Source organism: Mobula hypostoma, unplaced genomic scaffold (genome assembly GCF_963921235.1).
Source record: "Mobula hypostoma unplaced genomic scaffold, sMobHyp1.1 scaffold_87, whole genome shotgun sequence".
In the NCBI taxonomy this organism is placed as follows: domain Eukaryota; kingdom Metazoa; phylum Chordata; class Chondrichthyes; order Myliobatiformes; family Myliobatidae; genus Mobula; species Mobula hypostoma.
Window position 1 is genome coordinate 145,089 of NW_026948261.1, and position 17,592 is coordinate 162,680.

The 17,592-nt window shown below is 56.8% G+C and overlaps 1 protein-coding gene across 1 annotated transcript in view; it reads left to right on the plus strand.

Moving 5' to 3' along the window:
- Positions 1–14,318, plus strand: part of LOC134342246 (lymphocyte activation gene 3 protein-like) — a 37,706-nt gene extending 23,388 nt beyond the window's left edge. Inside the window, exons 3-7 of the mRNA XM_063040207.1 lie at positions 4,260–4,520; positions 7,311–7,619; positions 10,593–10,850; positions 12,494–12,615; positions 14,206–14,318. Of these exons, the coding sequence (XP_062896277.1) occupies positions 4,260–4,520; positions 7,311–7,619; positions 10,593–10,850; positions 12,494–12,615; positions 14,206–14,277 (1,022 nt within the window). The 3' untranslated portion in view covers positions 14,278–14,318. The remainder of the gene's footprint in view (positions 1–4,259; positions 4,521–7,310; positions 7,620–10,592; positions 10,851–12,493; positions 12,616–14,205) is intronic.
- Positions 14,319–17,592: the final 3,274 nt, after the last annotated feature.

Genomic DNA, 17,592 nt, shown 5'->3' on the forward strand with positions numbered 1-17,592 from the left:
TCCCTCCACACCGTCCCATCACACACTCCCGTGGTCAGACACACAGAGTGAATCTCCCTCTACACCGTCCCATCACACACTCCCGGAGTCAGACACAGAGTGAATCTCCCTCCGCACCGTCCCATCACACACTCCCGGGGTCAGATACACAGAGCGAATCTCCCTCCGCACCGTCCCATCACACACTCCCGGGGTCAGACACACAGAGTGAATCTCCCTCTACACCGTCCCATCACACACTCCCGGAGTCAGACACAGAGTGAATCTCCCTCCGCACCGTCCCATCACACACTCCCGGGGTCAGACACACAGAGCGAATCTCCCTCCACACCGCCCCATCACACACTCCCGGGGTCAGACACACAGAGTGAATCTCCCTCCACACCGTCCCATCGCACACTCCCGGGGTGAGACACAGAGTGAATCTCCCTCCACACCGTCCCATCACACACTCCCGGGGTCAGACACACAGAGTGAATCTCCCTCCACACCGTCCCATCACACACTCCCGGGGTCAGACACACAGAGCGAATCTCCCTCCACACCGTCCCATCACACACTCCCGGGGTCAGACACAGAGTGAATCTCCCTCCGCACCGTCCCATCACACACTCCCGGTGTCAGACACAGAGTGAATCTCCCTCCACATCGTCCCATCACACACTCCCGGGGTCAGACACACAGAGTGAATCTCCCTCCACACCGTCCCATCACACACACTCCGGGGGTCAGACACAGAGTGATGGTCCCTCCACACCGTCCCATCACACACTACCGGGGTCAGACACACAGAGTGAATCTCCCTCCACACCGTCCCATCACACACTCCCGGGGTCAGACACAGAGTGAATCTCCCTCCACACCGTCCCATCACACACTCCCGGGGTCAGACACACAGAGTGAATCTCCCTCCACACCGTCCCATCACACACTCCCGGGGTCAGACACACAGAGTGAATCTCCCTCCACACCGTCCCATCACACACTCCCGGGGTCAGACAGAGAGTGAATCTCCCTCCACACCGTCCCATCACACACTCCCGGGGTCAGACACACAGAGTGAATCTCCCTCCACACCGTCCCATCACACACTCCCGGGGTCAGACACACAGAGTGAATCTCCCTCCACACCGTCCCATCACACACTCCCGGGGTCAGACAGAGAGTGAATCTCCCTCCACACCGTCCCATCACACACTCCCGGGGTCAGACACACAGAGTGAATCTCCCTCCACACCGTCCCATCACACACTCCCGGGGTCAGACACAGAGTGAATCTCCCTCCACACCGTCCCATCACACACTCCCGGGGTCAGACACACAGAGTGAATCTCCCTCCACACCGTCCCATCACACACTCCCGGGGTCAGACACACAGAGTGAATCTCCCTCCACACCGTCCCATCACACACTCCCGGGGTCAGACAGAGAGTGAATCTCCCTCCACACCGTCCCATCACACACTCCCGGGGTCAGACACACAGAGTGAATCTCCCTCCACACTGTCCCATCACACACTCCCGGGGTCAGACACACAGAGTGAATCTCCCTCCACACTGTCCCATCACACACTCCCGGGGTCAGACACACAGAGTGAATCTCTCTCCACACCGTCCCATCACACACTCCCGGGGTCAGACACACGGAGTGAATCTCCCTCCACACCGTCCCATCACACACTCCCGGGGTCAGACACAGAGTGAATCTCCCTCCACACCGTCCCATCACACACTCCCGGGGTCAGACACAGAGTGAATCTCCCTCCACACCGTCCCATCACACACTCCCGGGGTCAGACACAGAGTGAATCTCCCTCCACACCGTCCCATCACACACTCCCGGGGTCAGACACAGAGTGAATCTCCCTCCACACCGTCCCATCACACACTCCCGGGGTCAGACATAGGCTGGGATCCAATCCAGGTGTTCATATATAGAGTAACAGATCCCCGGGAGTGGGTTACAGACTTGGATCTAATCCAGGGGCTCGTGGGGTTTATATATAGAATAACAGATCCCTGGGAGTGGGTTACAGGCTGGGATCTGATCCAGGGGTTCAGGGGGTTTATATATAGAACAGATCCCCGGGAGTGGGTTACAGGCTGGAATCTAATCCAGGGGCTCGTGGGGTTTATATATAGAATAACAGATCCCGGGATTGGGTTACAGGCTAGGATCTGATCCAGGGGTTCGGGGGGTTTATATATAGAATAGCAGATCCCCGGGAGTGGGTTACAGGCTGGGATCTAATCCAGGGGTTCGGGGGGTTTATATATAGAATAACAGATCCCCGGGTGTGGGTTACAGGCTGGGATCTGATCCAGGGGTTCAGGGGGTTTATATATAGAACAGATCCCCGGGAGTGGGTTACAGGCTGGGATCTGAACCAGGGGTTCGGGGGTTTTATATATAGAATAACAGATCCCCGGGAGTGGGTTGCAGGTTGGGATCTAATCCAGGGGCTCATGGGGTTTATATATAGAATAACAGATCCCGGGAGTGGGTTACAGGCTGGAATCTAATCCAGGGGCTCATGGGGTTTATATATAGAATAACAGATCCCGGGAGTGGGTTACAGACTGGGATGTAATCCAGGGGTTCAGGGGGTTTATATATAGAATAACAGTTCCCCGGGAGTGGGTTACAGGCTGGAATCTAATCCAGGGGTTCGGGGGGTTTATATATAGAATAACAGATCCCCGGGAGTGGGTTACAGGCTGGGATCTAATCCAGGGGTTCGGGAGGTTTATATATAGAATAACAGATCCCCGGGAGTGGGTTACAGGCTGGGATCTAATCCAGGGGTTCAGTGCGGTTTATATATAGAATAACAGATCCCTGGGAGTGGGTTACAGGCTGGGATCTGATCCAGGGTTTCGGGGGGTTTATATATAGAATAGCAGATCCCCGGGAGTGGGTTTCAGGCTGGGATCTAATCCAGGGGTTCGGGGGGTTTATATATAGAATAACAGATCCCCGGGAGTGGGTTACAGGCTGGGATCTGATCCAGGGGTTCGGGGGGTTTATATATAGAATAGCAGATCCCCGGGAGTGGGTTACAGGCTGGGATCTAATCCAGGGGTTCGGGGGGTTTATATATAGAATAACAGATCCCCGGGAGTGGGTTACAGGCTGGGATCTGATCCAGGGGTTCGGGGGGTTTATATATAGAATAGCAGATCCCCGGGAGTGGGTTACAGGTTGGGATCTAATCCAGGGGCTCATGGGGTTTATATATAGAATAACAGATCCCGGGAGTGGGTTACAGGCTGGGATGTAATCCAGGGGTTCAGGGGGTTTATATATAGAATAACAGATCCCCGGGAGTGGGTTACAGGCTGGGATCTAATCCAGGGGTTCGGGAGGTTTATATATAGAATAACAGATCCCGGGAGTGGGTTACAGGCTGGGATCTAATCCAGGGGTTCGGGAGGTTTATATATAGAATAACAGATCCCCGGGAGTGGGTTACAGGCTGGGATCTAATCCAGGGGTTCGGGGGGTTTATATATAGAATAACAGATCCCCGGGAGTGGGTTACAGGCTGGGATCTGATCCAGGGGTTCGGGGGGTTTATATATAGAATAACAGATCCCCGGGAGTGGGTTACAGGCTGGGATCTAATCCAGGGGTTCAGTGGGGTTTATATATAGAATAACAGATCCCTGGGAGTGGGTTACAGGCTGGGATCTGATCCAGGGTTTCGGGGGGTTTATATATAGAATAGCAGATCCCCGGGAGTGGGTTACAGGCTGGGATCTAATCCAGGGGTTCGGGGGGTTTATATATAGAATAACAGATCCCCGGGAGTGGGTTACAGGCTGGGATCTGATCCAGGGTTTCGGGGGGTTTATATATAGAATAGCAGATCCCCGGGAGTGGGTTACAGGCTGGGATCTAATCCAGGGGTTCGGGGGGTTTATATATAGAATAACAGATCCCCGGGAGTGGGTTACAGGCTGGGATCTGATCCAGGGGTTCGGGGGGTTTATATATAGAATAACAGATCCCCGGGAGTGGGTTACAGCTGGGATCTAATCCAGGGGTTCGGGGGGTTTATATATAGAATAGCAGATCCCCAGGAGTGGGTTACAGGCTGGGATCTAATCCAGGGGTTCGGGGGGTTTATATATAGAATAACAGATCCCCGGGTGTGGGTTACAGGCTGGGATCTGATCCAGGGGTTCAGTGGGTTTTATATATAGAATAACAGATCAGGGTTCTGACAATCCACTGTTATGTCTCTCGTCCCTATGAAGTTAGCAGCCATGCACCAGGCCCCGTGATGGAGGGCAAGAGCGTTGCCCTTCGCTGTGAAATTTTGGAGAATCTCCCTCTGGCAGTTGTATCCTGGTATCGGAGGGGATCGCAGCTGAAGGCCTCCACCCAGATCGGGATCTCGGACGGTGGAAGAACTCTAACCATCCGGCGACTGGAAGTCGAAGACGCGGGAATATGGGAGTGCGACGTGCAGTATGAAGGCAAGGCCATCAGAGTCCCCTACCAGCTGATGTTGTTCGGTAAGTGTGTGATGGGACGGTGTGAAGGGAGATTCACTCTGTGTGTCTGACCCCGGGAGTGTGTGATGGGACGGTGTGGAGGGAGATTCACTCTGTGTCTGACCCCGGGAGTGTGTGATGGGACGGGTGTGGAGGGAGATTCACTCTGTGTCTGACCCCGGGAGTGTGTGATGGGACGGGTGTGGAGGGAGATTCACTCTGTGTCTGATCCCGGGAGTGTGTGATGGGACGGTGTGGAGGGAGATTCACTCTGTGTGTCTGACCCCGGGAGTGTGTGATGGGATGGTGTGGAGGGAGATTCACTCTGTGTCTGACCCCGGGAGTGTGTGATGGGACGGTGTGGAGGGAGATTCACTCTGTGTGTCTGACCCCGGGAGTGTGTGATGGGACGGTGTGGAGGGAGATTCACTCTGTGTGTCTGACCCCGGGAGTGTGTGATGGGACGGTGTGAAGGGAGATTCACTCTGTGTGTCTGACCCCGGGAGTGTGTGATGGGACGGTGTGGAGGGAGATTCACTCTGTGTCTGACCCCGGGAGTGTGTGATGGGACGGTGTGGAGGGAGATTCACTCTGTGTGTCTGACCCCTGGAGTGTGTGATGGGACGGTGTGGAGGGAGATTCACTCTGTGTCTGACCCCGGGAGTGTGTGATGGGACGGGTGTGGAGGGAGATTCACTCTGTGTCTGACCCCGGGAGTGTGTGATGGGACGGTGTGGAGGGAGATTCACTCTGTGTCTGATCCCGGGAGTGTGTGATGGGACGGTGTGGAGGGAGATTCACTCTGTGTCTGACCCCGGGAGTGTGTGATGGGACGGTGTGGAGGGAGATTCACTCTGTGTCTGATCCCGGGAGTGTGTGATGGGACGGTGTGGAGGGAGATTCACTCTGTGTCTGACCCCGGGAGTGTGTGATGGGACGGTGTGGAGGGAGATTCACTCTGTGTCTGACCCCGGGAGTGTGTGATGGGATGGTGTGGAGGGAGATTCACTCTGTGTCTGACCCCGGGAGTGTGTGATGGGACGGTGTGGAGGGAGATTCACTCTGTGTCTGACCCCGGGAGTGTGTGATGGGACAGTGTGGAGGGAGATTCACTCTGTGTGTCTGACCCCGGGAGTGTGTGATGGGACAGTGTAGAGGGAGATTCACTCTGTGTCTGACCCCGGGAGTGTGTGATGGGAGGGTGTGGAGGGAGATTCACTCTGTGTGTCTGACCCCAGGAGTGTGTGATGGGACGGTGTGGAGGGAGATTCACTCTGTGTGTCTGACCCCGGGAGTGTGTGATGGGACAGTGTGGAGGGAGATTCACTCTGTGTCTGACCCCGGGAGTGTGTGATGGGACGGTGTGGAGGGAGATTCACTCTGTGTGTCTGACCCCGGGAGTGTGTGATGGGACGGTGTGGAGGGAGATTCACTCTGTGTGTCTGACCCCGGGAGTGTGTGATGGGACGGTGTGGAGGGAGATTCACTCTGTGTGTCTGACCCCGGGAGTGTGTGATGGGACGGTGTGGAGGGAGATTCACTCTGTGTGTCTGACCCCGGGAGTGTGTGATGGGACGGTGTGGAGGGAGATTCACTCTGTGTCTGACCCCGGGAGTGTGTGATGGGACGGTGTGGAGGGAGATTCACTCTGTGTCTGACCCCGGGAGTGTGTGATGGGACGGTGTGGAGGGAGATTCACTCTGTGTGTCTGACCCCGGGAGTGTGTGATGGGACGGTGTGGAGGGAGATTCACTCTGTGTCTGACCCCGGGAGTGTGTGATGGGACGGTGTGGAGGGAGATTCACTCTGTGTGTCTGACCCCGGGAGTGTGTGATGGGACGGTGTGGAGGGAGATTCACTCTGTGTCTGACCCCGGGAGTGTGTGATGGGACGGTGTGGAGGGAGATTCACTCTGTGTGTCTGACCCCGGGAGTGTGTGATGGGACGGTGTGGAGGGAGATTCACTCTGTGTCTGACCCCGGGAGTGTGTGATGGGACGGTGTGGAGGGAGATTCACTCTGTGTGTCTGACCACGGGAGTGTGTGATGGGACGGTGTGGAGGGAGATTCACTCTGTGTCTGACCCCGAGAGTGTGTGATGGGACGGTGTGGAGGGAGATTCACTCTGTGTCTGACCCCGGGAGTGTGTGATGGGACGGTGTGGAGGGAGATTCACTCTGTGTCTGACCCCGGGAGTGTGTGATGGGACGGTGTGGAGGGAGATTCACTCTGTGTGTCTGACCCCGGGAGTGTGTGATGGGACGGTGTGGAGGGAGATTCACTCTGTGTGTCTGACCCCGGGAGTGTGTGATGGGACGGTGTGGAGGGAGATTCACTCTGTGTCTGACCCCGGGAGTGTGTGATGGGACGGTGTGGAGGGAGATTCACTCTGTGTGTCTGACCCTGGGAGTGTGTGATGGGACGGTGTGGAGGGAGATTCACTCTGTGTCTGACCCCGGGAGTGTGTGATGGGACGGTGTGGAGGGAGATTCACTCTGTGTGTCTGACCCCGGGAGTTTGTGATGGGACTGTGCGGAGGGAGATTCACTCTGTGTGTCTGACCCCGGGAGTGTGTGTGATGGGACGGTGTGGAGGGAGATTCACTCTGTGTCTGACCCCGGGAGTGTGTGATGGGACGGTGCGGAGGGAGATTCACTCTGTGTGTCTGACCCCAGGAGTGTGTGACGGGACGGTGCGGAGGGAGATTCTCTCTGTGTCTGATCCCGGGAGTGTGTGACAGGACTGTGCGGAGGGAGATTCACTCCGTGTGTCTGACCACCCCTCTCCCCTTCTCCTTTGCTCCCGACTCCAGGCTTCTCCACTCCGCCGTCTGAACCCATCACGGTCTACGCCAGCGAGGGGGAGCCCGCCCGCCTCTCGCTCCCCCTCTTCTCCGGCAGCGTCGCCGCCCCGGGGCTGAAGTGGGGCTGGCTGAGGCCAGTGGCGGATGGGACGGTCCGCCGCCTGGCAGGTCCCGGGGCGTCGTCGGTCGAACTCGGGGAGGCCGGACTGCAGCTGACCGTCCCGTCCATGCGCCAGGCGGACACGGGGCTGTACACGGGCTACCTGACCCTGGGTGACGCCACTCTGAGGCGCTCGGTGCGACTGGAATCAATCTGGGGTGAGATCCGGAGTCTTAAACTTTATACTTTATTGTCGCCAGACAATTCATACTAGAACGTACAATCATCACAGCGAAATTTGATTCTGCGCTTCCCGCTCCCTGGATTACGAATATTAAATACTAAAAATAGTAAAAATTATTAAATATTAAAAATTTAAATTATAAACCATAAATAGAAAATAGAAAAATGGGAAGTAAGGTAGTGCAAAAAAACCGAGAGGCAGGTCCGGATATTTGGAGGGTACGGCCCAGATCCGGGTCAGGATCCGTTCAGCAGTCTTATCACAGTTGGAAAGAAGCTGTTCCCAAATCTGGCCGGACGAGTCTTTAAGCTCCTCAGCCTTCTCCCAGAGGGAAGAGGGATGAATAGTGTGTTGGCTGGGTGGGTCGTGTCCTTGATTATCCTGGCAGCACTGCTCCGACAGCGTGCGGTGTAAAGTGAGTCCACGGACGGAAGATTGGTTTGTGTGATGTGCTGGGCCGTGGTCACGATCTTCTGCAGCTTCTTCCGGTCTTGGACAGGACAACTTCCATACCAGGTTGTGATGCACCCTAGAAGAATGCTTTCTACGGTGCATCTATAAAAATCAGTGAGGGTTTTAGGGGACAGGACAAATTTCTTTAGCTTTCTCAGGAAGTAAAGGCGCTGGTGGGCCTTCTTGGCGGTGAACTCTGCTTGGATGGACCAAGTCAGGTCATTTATGATACTGACCCCGAGGAACTTAAAGCTTTTGACCCGTTCCACTTGTGTAAATTAGATCGTGCGGTCCGCTACTCCTTCTGAAGTCAACAACCGATTCCTTCGTCTTGCTGACGTTGAGGGATAGGTTATTGTCTTCGCACCTTGCCACCAGGCTCTTAATTTCCTCTCCGTACTCAAACTCATCGTTACCCGAGATACGGCCTACGATTGTTGTGTCGTCAGCAAACTTCTATATTGAGTTTGATGGAAACTTGGCTACACAATCATCTCGGAGCTTCTCGGAGTCGGGCCCTGATTCGTTCTCTCCGACGCGAGGGGTTCGATGGTCAGAGCCGGGCAGGGGGTGGGGGGGAGAGAGAGCGGGAGAGAAAGAGGGCGGGGGTAGGAGCAGAAGAGGGAGAGAGAGAGAGAGAGGGAGAACGGGAAGAGAGAGGGAGAGGAAGAATAAGCTTAAGAAATAGGGGCAGGAGTCGGCCATCTGTCCCGTCGAGCTTGCCCCGTCATTCAATAAGATCATGGCTGATCTCCACCTAGCTGCCTTTTCCCCCATAACCCTTAATTCCCTCCTGTGCAAAAATCTACCCAACCTTGTCTTGACTATATTTACTGAGGTCGCCCCTCCACTGCTTCATGGGGTAGAGAATTCCACAGATTCACCACTCTCTGGGAAAAGCAGTTCCTCCTCATCTCCGTCCTCAATCTTCTCCCTCTGAATCCTGAGTCCCCAAGTTCTAGTCTCACCCTAACAGTGAAAACAATTTTCCTGCCTCTATCTTGTCTAGCCCTTTCACAATTTTATAAGTTCCTGTAAGATCTCCTCTCGTCCTTCTGAATTCCAGCGAGTGCAGTCCCAGGCAACTCGATCTCTCCTCATGGTCTAACCAACCCACCCCCCCATCTCTGGAATCAACCTGGTGAAGCTCCTCAGCACTGCCTCCAAAGCCAGTATCTCCTCCCTCGAGTCAGGAGAGCAGACCTGCACACAGTACTCCAGGCCCGGCCTCACCTGTACCCTGTACAATTGCAGCATGACCTCCCCGCTCTGGAATTCAATCCCTCTAGCAATGAAGGACAACGTCCCATTTGCGTTCCTGCATCCGCAAAACCAACCTCAGGCACAAGCTGAAATCTTTCACCATTAAAATAATCATCTGATAGTAATGAGAAGAGGGCATGTCCCAGATGGTTGGAGTCCTTCGTCCTTTAACACATCATCAGAGCCCTCTGGTCATAGACCCGCCCCAACCACTACAGGAAACATCCTCTCCACATCCACTCTATCTGTGTCCTCTGGTCCTAGACTCCCCCACTACAGGAAACATCCTCTCCACATCCACTCTATCTGTGTCCTCTGGTCCTAGACTCCCCCACTACAGGAAACATCCTCTCCACATCCACTCTATCTGTGTCCTCTGGTCCTAGACTACCCCCACTACAGGAAACATCCTCTCCACTTCCACTCTATCAGTGTCCTCTGGTCCTAGACTACCCCGCTACAGGAAACATCCTTTCCACATCCACTCTATCTCTGTCCTCTGGTCCTAGACTCCCCCACTACAGGAAACATCCTCTCCACATCCACTCTATCAGTGTCCTCTGGTCCTAGACTACCCCGCTACAGGAAACATCCTTTCCACATCCACTCTATCTCTGTCCTCTGGTCCTAGACTCACCCCACTACAGGAAAAAACCTCTCCACATCCACTCTATCTGTGTCCTCTGGTCCTAGACTCCCCCCACTACAGGAAACATCCTCTCCACATCCACTCTATCTGTGTCCTCTGGTCCTAGACTCCCCCCACTACAGGAAACATCCTCTCCACATCCACTCTATCTGTGTCCTCTGGTCCAAGACTCCCCCACTACAGGAAACATCCTCTGCACATCCACTCTATCTGTGTCCTCTGGTCGTAGACTCCCTCCACTGCAGGAAACATCCTCTCCACATCCACTCTATCTGTGTCCTCTGGTCCTAGACTCCCCCACTACAGGAAACATCCTCTCCACATCCACTCTATCTGTGTCGTCTGGTCCTAGACTCCCCCACTATAGGAAACATCCTCTCCACATCCACTCTATCTGTGTCCTCTGGTCCGAGACTCTGCACCTAGTGGGGGCAGGAGGGAGGGTGCGTCAGGAGGAGGGGGAGAACCTGCTTGTCTCCTCGGGGGAGGTGAAGCCTGCAGGGAGGTCAGCCAGCTGGAAAATGAACCGGCGAGGCGACAGGACGCCATTTTAATTCCCTCTCCGCCCTCCTCCCACCACAGTGAAGGCCAGCGCCGACGGCCCCCTCCTGCCGGGGGGCTCCCTGCGCCTGGAAGTCGCCAGCAGTGGCGCGGGCAGCTTCGACGCCGTCTCCTGCCGGCACGAGAACGCCAGCGGGCCGGAGGGGGGCCCCCCAGCCCGGGGGGAGGCGGCCTTCCTCATCCCCCAGATCCAGCCCTCGGATGCCGGGCTGTGGACCTGCGAGTGCTGGCAGCAAGGCCGGGCGGTGGGGTCCGTCACGTACTACCTGGACATGTCAGGTGAGACCCGGGACGGGAGGGGTGAGAGAGGGGCGGTGGGGGGAGGGGGTGGACAGGGTGAGAGGCTGGGAGGCAGGGGGAGGGAGAGGGTGGGGCAGAGGTGGGTGGGGGAGAGAGAGGGGAGGGACAGAAGGGGAAGGGAGAGAGACAGGGGAGGGAGAGACACAGGAGGGCGAGAGGGGGAGGGCAAGAGAGGGGAGGGAGAGACAGAGGAGGGAGAGAAGGGGAGGGAGAGAGAGGGGAGGGACAGAACGGGGAGGGAGAGAGGGGAGGGACAGAAGAGGAAGGGAGAGAGACGGGGGAGAGAGAGACACGAGAACGCGAGAGAGGGGAGGGCCAGAGAGGGGAAGGAGAGAAGGGGAGGGAGAGAGAGGGGAGGGACAGAAGGGGGGGGGAGAGAGGTGGGTGGTGGAGAGACAGGGGAGGGACAGAAGGGGAAGGGAGAGAGACAGGGGAGAGAGAGACACGGGAGGGCGAGAGAGGGGAGGGCGAGAGAGGGGAGGGAGAGACAGAGGAGGGAGAGAAAGGGAGGGAGAGGAGGGGAGGGAAAGAGGGGAAGGAAAGAGAGGGGAGGGTGAAAGAGGGGAGGGAGAGGGTGGGAGACAGTGCAAGAAAGGGGAGATGGTGGGAAAGAGGGGAGGGAGAGGGAGGGAGAAAGAGGGGAGAGGGTGGGATAGAGGCATAAAAGGGGGAGAGGGTGGGGTGGTAGAAAGAGGGGAGGGAAAGAGTAGGAGAGAGTAGGAATTAGAGGGGAGAGGGCGGGAGAGAGAGGGGAGGGAGAGAGGGGCAGTTAGAGGGGAGAGGGTGGGAGAGAGGGGGAGAGAAGGGAGAGGGTGGGAGGGGGAGAGACGGGGACAGCATGGGACGGGGAGATAGAGGGGTGCGGGTGGGAGAGAGGGGGAATTAGAGGAGAGGGTGGGAGGGAAAGGGGGGAGCGGGAGGGAGAGAGGGGGAAAAGAGGGGAGAGCATGGGAGAGGTGGAGATAGAGGGGAGGGGGAGAGAAAGGGGTGATAGAAAGAGGGGAGAGAGAGAAGGGGGAATTAGAGGGGAGAGAGGGGGAGTGAGGGTTGTGGGTGGTTGAGGGTTCAGACGGGGGAGAGAGAGGGGTGAGAGACAGGGGGAGAAAGAAGGGGATGGTGGGAGGGGCATAAAGGGGGGAGAGGGTGGGAGACAGGGGGAGAGAGAGGGCGGGAGAGAGAGGCGAGACAATGGGAGAAAGAGGGGAGGGAGAGGTCAGGGTTGGAGACTGGGCTGAGAGGGGGAGAGGGGAGGGTTTGAGAAGAAGGGTGTGATGGGTAGAGAGGGAGAGAGAAAGGGGGGGAAAGACCATAAGACCATGATAGAGAGAGATGGGGCAAGATGGGGGTGAGGCGTGGGGGAGTATGAGGCAGGGAGAAAGGAAAGAGCAAGAAATGAAGGGGACCCCTCTTCCCCCTCCCCTTCCCCTCTCCCCCCTTTCTCTCTCTCTCTCTCTCTCTCTCCCCTCCGCAACCCTCTCACCTCGCCTCTCTCCCGTCTGGACGGGGAACAGGAAGGGCGGGACCTGCTTTCGCGGAGAGGGACGGGGGTGGGGGGACAGGCCGAGGGGTTTGGTGTCCGGGTTTCCCGGCCGGGTGTCATGACGCTCGATCTCTTCCCGCAGCGTCGGCGAGGCAAGAGTCGGACCTGGGGCCCCGGCCGGCCAGAGTCACCATCGCCTGGGTCTTCGCCGGCCTCCTGTTCCTGATCGCGGTGACCGTCTGCGTCCTCCTGGCCCGGTGGAAGGTGGGTGGGTCGCTCCTGACTCGGGGACCCGGGGTGGGGGGGGAGAGCGGAGGCGGGGTGGATGTCCTACGCGGACGAGGACGTGGGAAGTGGGAGGTGGGACGGGGGAGACGGTAGGAAGGGAGGGCGGGAGGCGAGGGCGAGATGAGGAAGTTGGAGAGGGTGGAGATGGGAGGGAGCAGAGACAATAGGTGCAGGAGTAGGCCATTCAGCCCATCGAGTCAGTGCTGCCATTCACTGTGATCATGGTTGATCATCCGCTATCAGTATCCAGTTCCTGCCTTATCCCCAAAACCTTTGACTCCGCTGTCTTTAAGAGCTCTATTCATCTCTTTCTTGAAAGCATCCAGAGAATTGGCCTCCACAGCCTTCTGGGGCAGAGCATTCCACATATCCACCACTCTCTGGGTGAAAAAGTTTTTCCTCAACTCTGTTCTAAGTGGCCTACCCCTTATTCTCAAACTGTGGCCTCTGGTTCTGGACTCACCCATCAGCGGGAACATGTTTCCTGCCTCTAACCTGTCCAATCCCTTAATAATCTTACATGTTTCAATCAGATCCCCTCTCATCCTTCTAAATTCCAGTGTATACAAGCCCAGTCGCTCCAATCTTTCAACATATGACAGTCCCGCCAACCCAGGAATTAACCTCGTGAATCTACGCTACACTCCCTCAATAGCAAGAATGTCCTTCCTCAAATTTGGAGACCGAAACTGCACACAGTACTCCAGGTGGGGTCTCACCAGGGCCCTGTACAACTGCAGAAGGACCTCTTTGCTCTTATACTCAATTCCCCTTGTTATGAAGGCCAACATACCATTAGCTTTCTTCAGTGCCTGCTGTACCTGCATGCTTGCTTTCAGTGACTGATGTACAAGAGCACCTGGATCTAGAGGGTGGAGAGTGAAGTGGGGTAGAGGGAGGGAGAGAGTAGAGGGCTGGAGGGGGAGGAAGAGGGCTCGAAGGTTGAAGAGGAGCGATAACGGAGGGAGGGAGGAGGAGTGAGAAAGGGAGGGGAGGGAGAGAGAGAGTAGAAGGGCGGAGAGAGCTGGGGGGGTGGAGGAAGGGGGTGAGAGAGTGGAAGAGGAGGGATAACGGAGGAGTGAGAAAGGGAGGGATGAGAGAGACGGAGGAGGGAGAGGCGTGAAGAGAGGAGGAGTGGGAATGGGGAGAGGGAGGGACGGGGGCAGAGGGAGAGGGGCCGGAGGGAGACAGAGAGAGGTAGGCAGCTGGGAGGGGAAGAGGTAGGGATTGGAGGAGGTGGGAGAGCTGAGAGGGAGGAAGAGAGAGAGTCAATGGAGGGGGAAGAAGGGTGGACAGATGGGAAGAGACAGGCTGGAGAGGGAGGGAGAGAGGGGAAGAGTAAGAGGGAGGGGTGATGGGGTGGAGAAAGGAGGGGGAAATAGAGGGATGGGGAGGGAGGAAGAGGCAGAAGGGTCACGGAGGGACGGGGGAGAGGAGACAGGCGGGAGGGAAGGGGAGATGGAATGGGTTGGGGGCGGGGGAGAAAGGAAGGGAGGAAAGGAGGATGAGGGAAACCATCATTTGTCCCATTTTGACTCTTTGCCTCCTCTCCCTCCCGTCCCTCAGCGCCGCCAGCGACATTTCCCGGCCCTCGAGGTCACGTTGCCCTCCACCGAGTTGCCGCCAAAGAAGGTGTGAGCCAGCGGCCGCGGAGACCGCGACGGATGCCAGGAGCACCGGTGGGTTGGGGTGGGGGTGGGGGTGGAGGGGGAAGACGCATGGGGTGCGGAGGAGGTCACTGCCGGATGAGAGGTCAGAGGTCGCCAGCACTCCCGACCGAAGGAGGTGGTTGTGGAGAGGGCCTTCCTTAGCAACGGGGCCCTGGCACCAGTAGGCCCCTCTTAGCAACAGAAGCCTGACAGCAGCATGCCTCCCTTAGCAACGGGATCCTGTCACCAGTAGGCCCCTGTTAGCAACAGAAGCCTGACAGCAGCATGCCTCCCTTAGCAACGGGATCCTGTCACCAGTAGGCCCCTCTTAGCAACAGAAGCCTGACAGCAGCATGCCTCCCTTAGCAACGGGATCCTGTCACCAGTAGGCCCCTCTTAGCAACAGAAGCCTGACAGCAGCATGCCTCCCTTAGCAACGGGATCCTGTCACCAGTAGGCCCCTCTTAGCAACAGAAGCCTGACAGCAGCATGCCTCCCTTAGCAACGGGATCCTGTCACCAGTAGGCCCCTGTTAGCAACAGAAGCCTGACAGCAGCATGCCTCCCTTAGCAACGGGATCCTGTCACCAGTAGGCCCCTCTTAGCAACAGAAGCCTGACAGCAGCATGCCTCCCTTAGCAACGGGATCCTGTCACCAGTAGGCCCCTGTTAGCAACAGAAGCCTGACAGCAGCATGCCTCCCTTAGCAACGGGATCCTGTCACCAGTAGGCCCCTGTTAGCAACAGAAGCCTGACAGCAGCATGCCTCCCTTAGCAACGGGATCCTGTCACCAGTAGGCCCCTGTTAGCGACAGAAGCCTGACAGCAACATGCCTCCCTTAGCAACAGGCTCCTGACACCCGTAGGCCTTCCTTCACCACAGGGGCTGGAGGACCCTGGACAACGTGAACCAAGCAATGGTGGGCGACACCGTGAGGCTCCCTCGGCCATGGCCCTTGTTGAAATAAAATCTTCCCAAAAATCAGACATGGTGGGTCTCCCCTGAGCAACAGCTGCCACCGTCCCATGTTAGCAGCACCCAAAACTGCCCCCACCGTAGGCCCACACTCACACACAGAGTCTCCATAGCCACGGCCCTCTTGTGACGTCGGCCTGGCAAACACTTCCTGTCAACAGGAGGCCGCCATAGCGACCGCATCCTGCCTGTCACCGGTCTCCACGGCAACCACATCCTGTCAAGGCGAGGGGCCTCCATCCCAACGGCTCCTTCCACCGCAGGTCTCCGTAGCAACGGGGGCCACCGCCGTGCCTCCCGGGCAACGGTTTCCTGTCTCCGTGGCAGAAGCCCTCTGTGGCAACCGCGCCACAGCCTGCAAGAGACCTCCGTAGCAACCAGCCTCTCCTCCACACCCAACACCCCCAGACCAGTCAACCACCCTAGCAACAGCGGTCACCCTGGCGACCGCCGCCCTCCTCCACGTCAGCCCGGCAGTGAGCGACCTCCTCCGCAACACGGTGACGAAAGCTTCCCCCCCCCCCCCACCGTTGTCCGTCACAAGGCCCAACAGGGACGTCCTGGGACGTCCGCACCCCACCCCTCTTCGCGGGACGAGAGGGTCCCGGGCGAGCAGCCAAAACTCTCTGAAAGCAGACAGCATTACTGCCAATCACTCGGCCGTCCCGACCGACAAAATTAATATATCTTGTGTATTTATATCTGTAGTTAAATGTTTTATTATGAAGCTTACAGCCGAATTTTTTTTTAAAAACCACGCACTTCGCAAACGACACAATAAAAGCATTAATGGTGACTTAACGACCTGTCTCGGGCTCACTTTTTCGCTCGAAGGCCGCGACGTACGTGCACAGTGATTAGGCTTGGGGTCCAGGCCTGCAGATCCCTTAACGGGCCGAGAGACGGCAGATGCCTTTGAAATGGGAAAAGTGCGAAGTCGGGGTGCAGGAGAGGATTCTCAGCAGCCTTGGGGGGAGCAGAGGGGACATGGGGCCCACAAGCTCGACGCTCGAGTTGTCCTTTATCAGCGCGTCGGCCTTGATTGGTCAGGGGACCGAGTTTGGGAGCCGCCTGTACAGCTCAGTAAAACTTCCGGCAGACCCTCTCAAGGGGCGACTGCCTCTCGGTCTCACCCCGTGTTCTAAAACGCAAAACCCTCCCATCCCCCCCACCACCACCGCGTGCAATTTCAACTTTGCGTTCAGTTCTGCTCGCCTCATTACGGGAGGGATGTTGGAGCTTCAGGGAGGGTGCAAAGAGGAGGTTCGCCTGGATTAGCGAGGTTGCAGAGGAGATTCACCGGGATGCTGCCCAGATTAGAGAGGGTGCAGAGGAGATTCACCGGGATGCTGCCCGGATTAGAGAGGGTGCAGAGGAGATTCACCAGGATGCTGCCTGGATTAGAGAGGGTGCAGAGGAGATTCACCGGGATGCTGCCTGGATTAGAGAGGGTGCAGAGGAGATTCACCAGGATACTGCCTGGATTAGAGGGGGTGCAGAGGAGATTCACCAGGATGCTGCCTGGATTAGAGAGGGTGCAGAGAAGATTCACCAGGACTCTGCCTGGATTAGAGAGGGTGCAGAGGAGATTCACCAGGACGCTGCCCGGATTAGAGAGGGTACAAAGGAGATTCACTGGGATGCTGCCTGGATTAGAGAGCGTGCAGAGGAGATTCACCAGGATGCTGCCTGGATTAGAGAGGGTGCAGAGGAGATTCACTGGGATGCTGCCTGTATTAGAGAGGATGCAGAGGAGACTCGCCAGGATGCTGCCTGGATTAGAGAGGGTGCAGAGGAGATTCACCAGGATCATGCCTGGATCAGAGAGGGTGCAGAGGAGATTCACCAGGATCATGCCTGGATTAGAGAGGGTGCAGAGGAGATTCACCAGGATGCTGCCTGGATTAGAGAGGGTGAAGAGGAGATTCACCGGGATGCTGCCTGGATTAGAGAGGGTGCAGAGGAGATTCACCAGGACGCTGCCTGGATTAGAGAGGGTGCAGAGGAGATTCACCAGGATGCTGCCTGGATTAGAGAGCAGTTTCTCTGAGAAGAGGCTGAGCGAGCTTGGGCTTTTCTCTTTGGAACGAGGGAGGAAGAGAGCTGACGTGATGGAGGCGTACGAGGTGATAAGAGGCACGGATCAAGTGGGCAGCCAGAGACTTCTCCCACGAGGGAGGGCGGAAATGGCTAATATGGGGGGGGCATAATCTCCAGGTGATTGGAGGAAAGTATGGGGGGCAGTGGATGTCGGAGGTAGATTTTTTTTACACGGAGAGCGGTGGGTGCTTTGGGAGATCAGGGTACAGGGTTAAGGGCAGGATTTCAA